Source organism: Sus scrofa, chromosome 17 (genome assembly GCF_000003025.6).
Source record: "Sus scrofa isolate TJ Tabasco breed Duroc chromosome 17, Sscrofa11.1, whole genome shotgun sequence".
NCBI lineage: Eukaryota > Metazoa > Chordata > Mammalia > Artiodactyla > Suidae > Sus > Sus scrofa.
Window position 1 is genome coordinate 55,488,211 of NC_010459.5, and position 14,731 is coordinate 55,502,941.

The 14,731-nt window shown below is 44.3% G+C and overlaps 1 protein-coding gene across 1 annotated transcript in view; it reads left to right on the top strand.

Moving 5' to 3' along the window:
- Positions 1-14,731, top strand: part of DOK5 (docking protein 5) — a 150,488-nt gene that overhangs the window by 97,137 nt on the left and 38,620 nt on the right. Inside the window, exons 3-5 of the mRNA NM_001123107.1 lie at positions 641-755; positions 839-958; positions 3,702-3,891. Of these exons, the coding sequence (NP_001116579.1) occupies positions 641-755; positions 839-958; positions 3,702-3,891 (425 nt within the window). The remainder of the gene's footprint in view (positions 1-640; positions 756-838; positions 959-3,701; positions 3,892-14,731) is intronic.

The following is a 14,731-nucleotide window of genomic DNA, read 5'->3' on the forward strand; positions in this document are numbered from 1 at the left end:
GTCCCCAGGGCCCGTGTGTTTACAATGCTTGCGCTGGAAGTCCTCTGACTGGAGGGGTATTTGAGAGTCTGTCCACGCCCACATGGAGGGTGGAGATAGACCTGAAGACTATGGAGAAAGCAGAATCTTTGGGGGGGATAAAAAACTAAATAAAACAAGCTTCTAAGTCTATGAAGTTTTGAGCCTATGCCACTTAGTATGCTTCAAAAAAACATCTAAAAAGGGGGAGTTTCCACTATGGCACAATGGGATCAGAGGCGTCTCTGCAGCGCCAGGACGCAGGTTCGATCCCCTGCCAGGCAGGGTGGGTTAAAAGTTCCGGCAGCTGCCTCTGCTGTGGTGTAGGTCACAACTGCTGTGGCTTGGATCTGATCCCTGACCCGGGACCTCCATATGCCATGGGGTGGTCAAAAAAGAAAAATAAAATCTAAAAAAGGGAGCTCAGGCATTAACCTTCCTTGCTAGGTAGGAAGGATGACACTGAACTATTTCACAACCTTTGAATCCACACTCTTCCGTCACGCTGTGCGCACCTAGGATGTGCCTTCTGCCTGCCGTGTCTCCCCTCTGTCTGATGGCGTTGACGGGGGAAGCTTTCTTTGGAGAGCATCACTAAACTCGCAACTGTTCATTCTTGCAGGTTACAGAGCTCAACAATGTGAAGAATGTAGCCCGGTTGCCAAAGAGCACCAAGAAACACGCCGTAGGGATTTATTTCAATGACGATACCTCCAAGACCTTTGCTTGTGACTCAGGTTTGTTGGCGGCCGGGGAGCTTTGGCTTTTTGCTTTTGAGCGGGTGCTGGGCCTGTGCACTAATCTTTGGACGTTCCCGTAGATCTTGAGGCTGATGAATGGTGCAAAGTGCTCCAGATGGAGTGTGTAGGAACACGAATCAATGACATCAGCCTCGGAGAACCCGACTTACTGGCTACTGGGGTGGAGAGAGAACAGAGTGGTATGTAAAGAAAATTCTCTCCTTTGCTCTCTTTTCAAAGTGTTTTTGTCCCCACATGATGAGCATCGGACATCTTCATCCTGTACAATTTTGGAAGGTATAAAAAGGTATAAAGGCAGAAATAAAAATAGCCTTTTATTTCACTTAAAACCTGTGTTAGCATTTCAGTGTGTTTCTTTTCTTAACATGTTTTCAATGCGTAATATGAATGTATCTACATTAATAATTCTAGCTAGAAATCATGGAGACTCTGCTACACGTGTGTCAGTTTCTGTGCAAGATACATTAAGTCATTTAATTTCCCCAGCAGCACTATAAGTACTGTTACTTCCCCATTTTACAGATGAGGAAATTGAAGCTTAAAAGAGCAAATACCTAGTGTTCCAATACCTTGTGTTTGAGTCCAGACTATACTCTTCAGCCTGTATTTATAGCATACAGATTTTACAGTGCATTTTTTTGTCTTACTTTTTTCACTTAAAAATTTTTATTGAACGCTTTCCCCTGTTTTTAATAGAATCCAAACTTCATGAATGTTTCATCAAGTTTAAACCCACCTAAATCTGGGATTTTTTTTTTTTAACGGAAACACTTGAGCCAACTGTTTGAGCCTGGGAATACACCACTATAAATAATGATGACCAAAATATTCATGAACACTTCAAGAGCCATCAATATTGGTTTGCAGTATGTGCTTGGAGGCGAGGAATCGTTTCTTTGTCTCCAAACAACCGAGCCTTGTGGTGGGATAGATTGGATCTCAGAGTTCTGCTCTAGCTCTTGTGTTGCTCTGTGAGGATACAGCACAATGGAAGAGGCTGTGGGTCCCCTGGCTTCTTAGGAACATGGCCAAGGTGGACTTGGACTGACCCTTTCCATGAAGTCCCATTGCAGTTGTTAGTAAAAAAAAAAAGTCCCTCCCTCCCGATTGGAACTATGTCTTCATGACACATGTACAGTCTGCACCTATGCCACGTCCACCTTGTCTGCCCTAATCCGTCTCCAGGGAAGTGTTATTGATGAAGTTTTAGGAGTGCCCGCTAAGGCAGAGGCGTCTCCTATAGACTTGGATACTGAGCTGCAGAGAAGTTGCCAGGGTCGTTCAGTCGAGCCCCAGGCTCCTCCCTTGATAGTTCATTCAATCAGGCTGCTCCCGGGGCCGAAAGGCACCCCTGTAGGGCTTCACAGACAAGTGCACATGGAATCGAACATAAAGAGGAAAACATGCCAGGTTTTGATGCTTTTTTTAGAGTGCCCAGATCAGCGCTTATTTTTCACATTTTGTGTTTGTGAAGCTATATTCGGACTGAATTCAAGAATTGGCTGTGCCTGGGAGTTAGTTCCCTTTCTGGTACCACATTTCTATGCCTCAGTTTCCTCTCCTGTCAAATAAGAATAAGAAAACTTCTGGAATACAACTGCTAGGGGTTATAATGGAACTCAGCTCTGTCTGAAGGCACTTTGCAAGATTAATTGTATGACTTCAATGAACTGTCACTAAAGCAATCATTTGTAGCCCTTTGCTCTTCTTTTTTAGAACTTCAAAGCAAAAAAAAAAAAAAAGGTTACTAGTCTCACATTTTGCTTATGATGATAGTCTTTCTTACATGTTCCAGAAATCCAGAAATCTCTATGGGGAAATTTGCTCCACAGAGTATACTTTTAAAGTAATGGATACTAGAAAGCAGCAAATATTTGGTTCTTGAGAGTTTGAAATAATTCAGTCTGATAAACAGATGCATGAGTATATCCATGGGCACAATTTAGACACTCCTATTTACTAAACTTAACTAAAACCTATGAGAATTCGAATGACTTCCTTACTACAAAACAATTAATTTGGAATAGAGTTGACATTGTTAGTGCCACACTGTTTTCTCCGATGTAGGTAATCTACCATGATGACAGTTAGATGAAAATGAGTTTGCTATAGTAATAATGTGTTTCTTCATATTTCATGTAAAATTTTGATTCTAGAGTTTCCCAAATTAATGAATTTTCTATAAACGGAGCAGAAATACCATGGCTGTATCTGTGGGGATGAAAATTTGGTTGCAGTAATAAGTCAGATAGCTTATTCAGAATAATCTTGGTTAAATTTTAACAGTCATCCAAATAAGCAAATGAATATTTCTTTCCAGAATTTGTTAAAGAGAGGTCGCTGTTAAAACTAGTTGAGATATATCCACTGGAATTTTTCCAAACTGTTGGTCAATTAAGTGCATTGTATTGGTTTTATTTAAATAATTTGGGATAGAGTTGTATTCCTGTAGTTAAAATGAAAATTATAAATTGGTTAGTATAACTTTAATGTCATTAAACTATGCAGTGATTATTTTGCACCTGCATCTTTTGTGAACAAAAGTGTGGGTGTGATTAATACAGATTTGGCAGGGAAAAAAAAAATTGTTTTTAAGGGTTTCATTGCTTTAGTCTTTTACTGGCATGCACATTTTTATTATGCAAATTTCGAAATGCTGACATTGACCTTGGCTCATGTAAATAGCGTTGCACGCATGCCGACAACCAGACTGTATTGTTATTATGTTATTTGATATGGTTTTCATTAAAAAAAAATCATTTTCTCAAACTGTTCATTTATGAGAAAGGTTTATCTTCCTGACTATGCAACCAAAGCCTAGAAATAGGAGCTTGAATTATTTTGAAATGCCTCTTTGTTCCTACAATGTCTTTGATGTTTTATTCCTGGGGATTTTAGACTAACCTTTTGTTTTTCTCCCAGAGAGATTCAATGTGTATTTGATGCCATCCCCTAACTTAGATGTACATGGCGAATGTGCCTTGCAGATTACATATGAGCACATCTGTCTTTGGGACGTCCAGAATCCCAGAGTCAAACTCATCTCTTGGCCGCTAAGCGCCCTGCGGCGGTATGGACGAGATGCTGCTTGGTTCACTTTTGAGGCAGGGAGGTGAGTTTCAGGACTGTTTTCCTACATTTTTTCCCCCAGGTTCATGTCACGCGAGGTCTGGGTTTACCTGTGCGATTCGCCATGAAGCACACTTCAGGGAGTGCCTGGAGCTCTGACTGTACAACGCTGGGTGTGTTGTCAATGCTCTCGTGTATCCAGCATGGCTTTTTCTTTCCCAGGGTGGGGGATGCTAGCATTTCATGAGTGTGATATGAATTGTCATTACACGGTTTGAGGCTGTACCACAAATAAGTCGAACTAGGTACAAGTGCTAAAAACGTGCTCTTTATGGGATCATGCTGAACAGAAGCCAACTTCTTGGTTTTTGGAAAACTTCCGTATTGATTTTTTATTTTTTTTTTTTTGTCTTTTTAGGGCTGCACCTGCGGCATATGGAGGTTCCCAGTCTAGGGGTCGAATTGGAACTGTAGCTGCTGGTCTATACCACAGCCACAACAACACCAGATCTGAGCCAAGTCTGTGACCTACATCACAGCTCATGGCAATGCCGGATCCTTAACCCACTGAGCGAGGCCAGGGATTGAACCCACGTCCTCATGGGTACTAGTCAGATTTGTTCCCACTGAGCCGTGATGGGAACTCCATAATATCGATAGAGATGTTTTTTCACTGAACAGACTATGGTAGATTATCAAAAGGAGAGGCCAGTGATATTTTTCAAGTTACAGTTTATTGAATTCCATCTACTTATCTCACAGTGTAATGACCGACATGAATATTGGAAGAGGGTAATTCTACAGCTTGCTTATTGCAATACCCAAGAAGCACTTTAGAGGCTTTTCTGTTCTCGAAATTAATTTTGGCGTGAAGATGGTGCCAGTAACATTGGGGTTAATCATTAGCTACAAAGAGCTTAGTCTAATTAGTATCTCATTTTTCACCTTTCCTCCCTCAGAATGTAGGCTTTTTTTGGAAACACTGCAGGTAAAAGTTTGTATTTTAGAATTTTAAATGCCTACATTTTAAGAACTACAGATTCTTCTGTAGATGGCCTGATGTAAAAGTTGAAAAAAAAAATCAACTTGTAACTTAAAAAACATTTTTTTTTGTTTTGCTTTGTAAAAGTAGAAAGTTCTTCCTGCCAAGAATATACTTGATATAATAAGGGTAATAACAGAAATATTAAAACACCGAAGACTCTACTTCAGGTGACTATATCACCATATGCTCCACTGAAATTAATCTGTTTACTCCGTTATAAACAAAGCCCAATTATGTAAAATTCACTTTTCAGACATATGACCAACTCAGTGCCCTTACATCTGTCATAGAAAGTGTTTAAATCATTCTCTCCCATACAGCTCTTCTCTGGTCTATTTAAATTCTAAGCACCTGGAAATTGAGAGGTTATAAACGCATCAGTGAATTTCCCAGCGACTCCAAGGTCCTCACATAGTGAATAAAACTTTAATGTTTAGAGCAGTGTCCTGCTTGTGTCAGAATTTCTTACTTATTATCCTTATGGGAAAATCTCTATAGAAAATGAAAAATTTGGAAGGATGGAGATATTTCCTTGTTTGGGTCTCAGAAATTATTTATGTGTTAATTGTAACCAGTAAAATCTGGGTATGAAGAATGTTTTATAGCAGAAAATTAGATTTTAATATTGACTGTATTCCGCCTATCTTTCCCTGCTCTCATTTCATATTGATGTGCAGGAGAATTCGTCATTAATCAGGATGTTTGGGGCCGCTTTGGGGCAGCGTTTATTCCAATATTCCTGAGGTTGATTTGTTCTTTGATTCACTCTCTATTGCAGGAAATAGGAATAGGAACATAGTATGTGTAGCTTTTTAGTAAACCTTTGTAATATCTCCTGGTGACGCGGAACCTTTTTGGGAATTATCTCAATCTTCCATGTTTTAAAGCGACTCCTAGCTTGCAAAGGTTTCACTTATTCCTGTTGAAATCTAGTAGAGCTGCTACGGATCCAGGAGATTATTTTTAAAGCCTTGATATTTCTCCAAAGTATGATAGGAAACCATAAAGATTTTTAAGCAGGTTGTGTGTGTGTGTGTGTGTGTGTGTGTGTGTGTGTGTGTGTTGTGTAACCATGTTCATATTTTTTCAGTAATAGGGTAGCGCTGGCAGTTTTGGATGTGGGGAGATATGGAAGCAGCAGAGGTAAAAGAAAGAGTGGACGAAAAGCATGGGTATATTGGAGACATAAATTTTAGAAATATTCCAATGGGCTTTGACCAAAAGCCATCAAGTGCTGACTGGGAAAACAGAAGGGTTTCAGTCCGTGGCTTTGGTCTCTTTATGGTCTGATCTTTAGGGTATTTGGTTGGAAATCCAGCAGCTGGATTCCCGGAACACCCACCATCCGTAGCACTCAGTGTCGTGCCTCAGATATTGTAGGGATTTCGAATATCGATTTTGAATAGCGCTCCTCTTCAGTGGTCCTCGCTTTGTGGGGCTGGTGCACGCTCGAGATGGAATGAATGATCAGAAGGAAAAGTATCTCGGGAATGTAGTCTTAGAATCTTACTCATTTCTCAAGTAGCATGACGGGTGGTGCAAGGGGCACTGGTTTGGGAGCCAGAGAGACCCTGTGATCTGATCTGTCTTCTTTATTAGACCTTGGACACAGTGTTTCACTTGCCTTGTAAGTTTATCTAAGTAATAACTTCCTCCAGGCGTGGTTGTTGGTAAAAGCAACAATGCACATAAATGACCTGGGAGGGGCTGTTCTCCTCTCTTAATTAGTATCTTTGAGGTTTTATTATAATTACTTGTGGAGCAGGACTGGGTTTTGCAGGATCCACCCAGTGTTAAATGCAAGGTAAACTAACTATTTTATATTTTGCCCGAAACTCAAATATAAAGATGAATTTTTATAGGCACCATCAAGACGCTCAGGATAATAAGCGCATTCGTGTTCCCCCAAGTGTGACGCTTTCATATCTGCCTTGCTTTATTAGTGAAGATAATTTTTTCCTTGGTTATTTTTGGGTGTGTTCAAAACAAGGCAGTTTCACATTATCTAAGATAATTTTCTCCCTGGCTCACATCGATAGATGAACAGGAGTTAAGTCTTTTCAGGCACGTAGTTTTCACGTATCCAACATGTTTCTGCAAAGATTTCACAACATTCCCCTTTGAAAAACAGGGACTCTCCCCAGAGGCCTTGGGTGGACTTCTGCTGACTTTCAGCCTCTGTTAGAGTTGGGGCCGAGTGACATTCCTATGGAATGGCCCTATTTCCCTGCACCAGGATTGACGCTGTGGCACGTGCAATAAACTGGGAGTTGGAGGAAGTGAAATGAAATGATGGTTCGATCACATACGGACTGTGGAATCCCCGAGCGAATGACCTCACTCTCTGAGCTTCCTTTGGCCACCTGGAAAATGGGTATAATATATTGTCTCTCGTAAGATGGCCGTGAAGATTCACTAAAGGTGCATATACAACCAGGTGGCTGAATGCCTGGCACGTGGCAGGCAGTCGTGTCCACCCAGACTCACAAAAGCAGAAGAGGACTTCGCTGGCTTTCAGAACCCACCGTCCAGGGGAGCAGGGTTGCCTTCAGGTTTGGGTTGATTCAGACTCCAAAAGATGAGCCCAGGCTTCACCGGTCAGACCTGTTCCTTCTAGATGGCTTCACTCTGGCTCCACCTGGGGCTTCCGGGAGCCTTGAGAGTGTCTCACACTCTCAGCCAATAGAAGAGAGAGAGGTTCCTCCTGTATGTTGACCATTTTACGTTCGCTATGGACCAGGCCCTGCGGAGTCTATGGAAAGCACTTATGGAACAAATAGAAGGGGGTGGTTCCTCCAAAGCAGGAGGGGGGTCCTGGCATCATCAGGAGGCATGTGCGCTTTCTTTAGAAAACCAAACAAAAGGTGTCCCCTGCAGTCTGTAATAAATGCTTAAAACGAATGGGGTGAGACAGCTCTTTGACCCTAATGAGCAAGCTCACTGATGATGCTACCGAGCTGCAGGACAGTGGTTCTCAGCCAGGGGCGATTCTGCTCCCGAGGGACATTGGGCAGTGTCTGGAGACATTTGGGGTTGTCACAACATATGCTGTGACAGAACAATCCCCCACGACAAAGCATGATCAGATCTCGTTATCCAGGTGAAAACCTCTGCTCTTGTGGGCACATCAACCATCGAAAATAATGGCTAACATTTATTGAGAGCTTACTACACAAAAGTCACTGTACTAAGCATTTTACAACCATTATCTCACTGAAGCTGTTTGTCGGTCGCATAAACTAGGGAATATTATTATCTTCATCTAAAGGCATGAGACCTGTAAGTGGTGGATTCTAGCGGGCACACAAGTTTCCTTCCAAACCCATAGATTTCTAAGAAGGCTGTGTATCACCATTCTACTAGGTGAGTCTAGTCTTTTTTTTTTTTTTTTTTTTTTTTAAATGGCCACACTTGCGGCATATGGAGGTTCCCAGGCTAGGGGTTGAATTGGAGCTGCAGCTGCTGGCCTACACCACAGCCACAACCAAGTGGGATCCAAGCCGCATCTGCAGCTTATACCATAGCTCGCAGCAACGATCTTTATTTAACCCACTGAGGGAAGCCAGGGATTGAACCTGCATCCTCATGGATACTAGTCAGGCTTGTTATTGCTGAGCCACGATGGGAACTCCCAAGCCTAATTTTTAATTAACTTTTCAGAGCTAAGGAGGAGAAGGCGTGCTGCATAACCAGTGCTTCCTAAAACGATTTTGGATGTGCATTCACCGATGCCTTGTCTTAATTTACTTTAGTTTGGGGGCCTCCTCGCCTACATGGCATTTCTCCCCCTCTTCCCCAATATGGGCAAACCTGACTATGCAACTTTTTTTTTTTTTGCTTGAGGAAATCCAGAATTGAAATGTTATGGTCCAGGTCTCTTGCCCTTCTTAATCAGTGGAAATTGATAAGCAGCCAGACAGGAAAATTTAGGCAAGGCTTTATTGAAGCCCCTGCCACAGCAGAGGGGGAAGTGAAAACAAACAACAGGTTCCCCTGCTTGCTGGCTGGGTGGGGAGTGGGGTGGGCGGCAAGCTGGTCCCTTCTACAGGGCAAGGGGAGGGGGAGGTTCAAGGTCAGAGGGGGGCTGGCTTAGGGGGGTTGCCCACCCCTTTGGTGGTGCTGTGTGCAGAGGGCAAGAGTAGTACCCTGCATCTGCTCCTGGCTCTTCAGGAGTGGCAGTGGGGTTTTTACTTTTTTCCGTATCTTCTTGCCCATAATTTCCTGCTGCCATGTCCACAGTTATTTTTTGGTCCTTTGTAATTTCTTTGTATTTTGTTGCTGGAAGAGATGTTGTCTAGGTGTGAGCATTGCAGCCACTACAGGAGAGCATCTCAGGTCCTAGGTCCCAGCCTATCCCACAAATATAAGTTTTTAATAACATGCAGTTGCATAATTACGTGCCACTCATTGTCCTTGGAGATAAAGATCAATTAGCTTATGGGGGGGAGCAGAAGACATATTGCTTATTTTGAGTTTTTTCCTAGTTTTTGTTTCTTTCCACTTCAAAGCCCTTAAACTTCAGTGAAGCACATCAGATTGGCAGGGGCGCTAACGTTTTATGGGAAGATCCAGTTGACATTGAAGTTCTAACTGTGGCAGCATCCCCCATGGACCTAATCTTGAAGCATTATTGTTTAAAGCAAGATGGCAGGTGTCCAGTAAGCTGCCCTGTGAGTTTCACCACTGGCTGCCGAGTTCACCTGCTTCAGTGTCAGGCTCTGCCTCACCTCCTGATGGATTTAAATGAATACCCTGGGTTTAGCACCTGCAGGAGTGACATTTGGCAGAACGTGGAGAATAAGTACCACACATGAGCGCCTCTCTTTACCAGCCGGAAAATGTCTCTCCTGCGCTTCTGACATCGTTTTAAGAGAAACTTTTGGATGTGCCAAGCGTCTGTGAAAATTGACATTGCAGATACAGATTCTCTTCCTTCGATGGAGCGCACAGATTGGTGCACGCGTTTTTTTTCTTTTTGGATGTAAAGGCATCGGAACAGTCTTGGAAATGAAGTCGTCTGCGTCTAGGTTAGATCACTCTAAAAACATGTCTAATTGGTGGAATAACTTTTCACTGGAGAGGAAGTGTGTATTCTCCTCTAATTGATGGGTTTTCAGGTCAAAGGACCATTACGCTGAAGTCAGTCGCTGGATAGTCTCCACATGCCTTCTTGATTCTAAGCTACTTCATAATCCCTCGTTTCTAAATGTTTTATAGAGCATATACTCATTAAAGGAATGAGAACAAATTAACACACAAAATGCACTCCGCTCTCCCTACTGTGTTGAACTGAGAAATCTGAATACAGATGTGCTGGATCTCCCCACAGCTTGGCTCAGAAGAAATGGAATGCTCTTCTTTTGAAAGAAAACAGAAACTGCCGTTGTGCCACTCACATGGGCATTCCTCCTTCATTAGCATTTATCTAAAAGCAATTTTAAGGTAACACGCATTATAAAATACTCCATGAGCGGAGGTGTGTGTCAAATCCGAGAGTCCCCTTTCTCCTCCCCAGAGGAAGCTTTTTAACCATCGTCTTAAAAGATCCTTCACTATTGCCTGTTCTTGGCCAGACACCAGGCTAGGTGTGGGGGTGTGAACACAGACAAGCCAAGGCCATCATAAGAACTTGGCTCGGTACCCTCTACCTCTGAGCTTCTGTGGGCTTTGCACGTGAAATCCCTTAAGGAAAGGATGCCTTTCTTGTGACCTTTGGATAAAGAAATTAGACAAGTGTCAATGCCTCCTGCCTTGCAGCCACCTTTTTAGAAAACTCTTAATGGGTATGTCTTATTTCATTCCCCCCCCCCAGCTTTGTTGCGTTATAAATGGCATCTAACATTTAAGTTTAAGGTGTGCAAGGTGATGATTTGATACATGGGTTTATTGCACAATGCTTACCACAATAAGGTTAGTTAACACCTCCATCATCTCACATAATCGCCCTTTTGGGGGGTGAGAACATTTAAAATCTCCTCTCTTAGTAACTTTCAGGTATAGAATGCAGTATTTTTACTTGTAGTCCCCATGCTCTACGTTAGATTCCCTAGAACTTTTTCATCTTCTAACTGGAAGTCTGTATCCTTAGACCAGCATCTCCCCTTTTCTCTCACCCCAACCCCTGGTAACCACCTTTCTGCTGCCTGTTTCTGTGAGGTTAGCTTTTTTAGATTCCACTTATCAGTGAGTGAGGTCAGGCAGTGTTTGTCTTTCTTTACCTGTGACCTGTTTCACCGAGCCTGATGCCCTCAAGTCCCATCCACGTTGTCACAAGTGGCAGGGGGCGTCTTCTTTTTTACATTCTAATAATATTCTATCGTGTAGATGTAGACACACCCTCCCCACATTTTCTTTATCCATTCGTCCAGCACTGGACTCTAAGGTTGTCTCCATGGTGAATGATGCTACAGCGAACGGGGATGCAGATATCTCTTTGAGATAAGGATTTCATTTCCTTTCGGTGTATGCCCAGAAGTAGAATTGCTGGACCATCTGGCAGTTCCGCTTTGAATTTTTCCAAGACCCTCCATACGCCGTTTTTCAGTGGCTGCACCAGCCGACATCCCCACCAACACCACGCACGGAGTTTCCTTTCTCTACATCCTTGCCATCACTCGTTGGCGTTTACCGTTTTCATCGTAGCCACCCTCACAAGCATGAGGTGATATTTCATCGTGGTTTTGATTTCCCTGCTGGCTAGTGGCTTTGGGCATCTTTTCCTATACATGTTGGCAGTGCGACCATTTCGTTAGAGGTGATGGCCCCTAGGATATGGGACCACTTTATATGTGACGGTACCTCCGAACCCTAGGAAAGGACTAGTCCAAATGAATGAGACCTTCTTTCATCACATATTCCCTGCGTGCACCCTAAGAGGTTGGGGTGGTTCTAAGCACTGCGGATGCAGCAGTAAATAAAACATACCTTGTTCTCTCTCTTTCTTTTTTTTTCTTTTTTTCTTTTTGGGGCTGCACCCACGGCATACGGAGGTTCCCAGGCTAGGGATTGAATCAGAGCTACAGCTGCCAGCCAATGCCACAGCCACGCCAGATCCTTAACCCCCTGAGGGAGGCCAGGGATTGAACCTGCAACCTCATGGTTCCTAGTCAGATTTGTTTCCGCTGCTCCACATGGGAACTCCATACCTTGTTCTCTTGTTCTGAGACTTACTCTCTAGAGGAGAGGGGAATACAAGCGATAACATACATTTAAAAAAGTAAAAGAGATGTTAGAATGTCTAAGTCCTACAGTGAAAAATAAAGATGTTTGAAAGAAAATGCTGAAGGAGAAGTGCCTTTTTTTTCTTTTTTTTTGGAGAGATGCAGTTTTAGGTAAGGTGAGCAGAGCTGGCTTTGCCGAGGCAGTGATGAGTGAGGGAGTAAGGCCTGGAAGAGGGGGAGAGTGAGCCCGTTGGAATCTGGAGGAAGAGCATCCCCGCCAGACGTAGGAAGACGGGAGACGGTGCTGAAGGGGAAGCACACCTGGAGTGCGTAAGGCAGAGGCCAGAGCCGAATAACTGAGAGGCAAACAGTGGATAATAGCGGTGGAGATGCAATGGGGTCCGGCCATGTGGGGTTTGAAGGCTGCTGGAAAGAATTGGCTTCTGATCTTACACAGGAGCCCCTGGGGGCTCCGTAGAGTTGAACCACTACAAAGTTTGAAGCAACAGTCCCCAAGACCCTTCTCACTTCTGACACCAGTTGAAAGTTCATTGGTCCCCACACCAGCTCTGGTTTCATAATTTGCTAGAAGGACTCCCCGGATTCACTGAACACCGTGACACTCCTGGTTTATTGCAGAGAAGGATACAGAGGAACATTAGCCAAGCGAGGAAGCGCGTGGCATGGGGACCAGAGAAGTAGGTGACCTGGAGCTTCTGTTACCCTTTCCCTTTGGGACTAGGATGGCGTGACTTGTTACCTTCCTCGTCTCAGTGTGTGATAGTATGCACCGAGTACTGCCAGCCAGGGACGCGCCCTGAGCCATGGCCTTCAGAGGTTTTGCTGGGGCTTGTCACATGCATGATGATTGATTGATTCACTGGCGGCCACGTAGATGAGCTCAGTTACCTGGTCCACGGATACCACGCCACCCAAGCCACACTCTAAGTCCTGCTGCTACTCTTAGCCTAGCCAAGAACCCCAGGCAAACCAAGATGGCCTCCCAGGAGCCCAGGGCAAAGGCCAGATGTTTCCTTAACCTGCTGAACCATGAGGATAACTCCCATGTCTGTTGCAGTCCATGGCAGAGCTACTGGCTTCGGATATGGATTTGATGGTTCCATTTACAACACTTTTGTTTAAGAATTGATTAAAAATATTAAATAGGTGACACAGAGGTTTGACAAACAAATGGCCAATGTCCACAGGGCTGTCTCCTGCTCAGAAGCCTGGGAGGCACGCTCTGGGGGGGCCCTCATGTCCCCATGGATTCTGTGTCTCACCCTCTTGGTCACAGCAGAGGCTGGGCAGACAGTCTCAGCTGACAGCCAAGATCGGCCTGGTCTGCAGCCAAAACACCACACATGCACGTGCACACACACGCACACACAGACACACGGCACCTACAGAGTTACCTCCACCCCCAACCCCCATCTCCAGTCGAGATCATCCAGGCAGTGACGCCCGTGATTGGAACAGGTAGGACAGGGCTTCCTCTTCACCCCAACCTGAGTGCGGTCTGCAGGGAGCCACCCTCCCCACTGGACCCAGACGCTGCCTGGGTGTGCAACCTCCTGACCATGTAAGCCCCCATCACGTGCTCCCTCATGCCCTTGGTTTAGGTCTATTTCAGAGATTCTCAACCAGGGGCATTTTGCCACAGTGGCAACTCCCTGTCGAGAAATCTGGCTGACAGTTACTATTCACTATATTTATTTTCCTAGTGGTGACACAGGCCTAGGGCCGTTACGTAACGTGTACGAGTCGCAAAAGCTGGGAAGGGGCAATCCTCGCCAGGCGGTCTGGATCCAAGTCTGTACCTTTGCCAAGCCTCCGGTGTGTTACGGCTTTTATTAGTGTGTATGTATTAAGCCTCTATTAATGCTGCCTTAAGACAAATTTATTGTGCACATGAGTGGATGAATGTACTTTCTGAGTTCTCAGGTTTCTTATGGATTCTCCACCGATTGCGTAGTCCATGCTTAGGAGTGGCAGGCATATCATTAAGGCAAATATTTGTTAAGAAATTCAAAACTAGGGATTCCCATCGTGGCTCAGTGGTTAACAAATCTGACTAGGAACCATGAGGTTGCAGGTTCGATCCCTGGCCTCGCCTAGTGGGTTAAGGATCCGGTGTTGCTGTGTGCTGTGGTGTAGGTCGCAGACGCGGCTCAGATCCCACATTGCTGTGGCTGTGGTGTAGGCCGGCGGAACCTCTATATGCTGCAGGTACGGCCCTAAAAAGACAAAAAGATGAAAAAAAAAGAGGAGTTCCCGTCTTGACGCAGTGGTTAACGAATCTGACTAGGAACCATGAGGTTGCCGGTTCGATCCCTGGCCTTGCTCAGTGGATTAAGGGTCCGGCGTTGCCGTGAGCTGTGGTGTAGGTCGCAGACGCAGCTCGGATCCCGAGTTGCTGTGGCTCGGATCCCGAGTTGCTGTGGCTCTGGCGTAGGCCGGCGGCTACAGCTCCAATTGGACCCCTAGCCTGGGAACCTCCGTATGCTGCGGAAGTGGCCCTAGAAAAGGCAAAAAGACAAAAAGAAAAAAAATTCAAAACTAGAAGTACATCTATATGGTCACAGTGTTTTTATGTTTGAATTCTTATCTTCACAAAAGACACAGGAGAGGCCCAACTTCAACTCAGTATTTTACTTTCTCTGGGTTTCCATCCATGG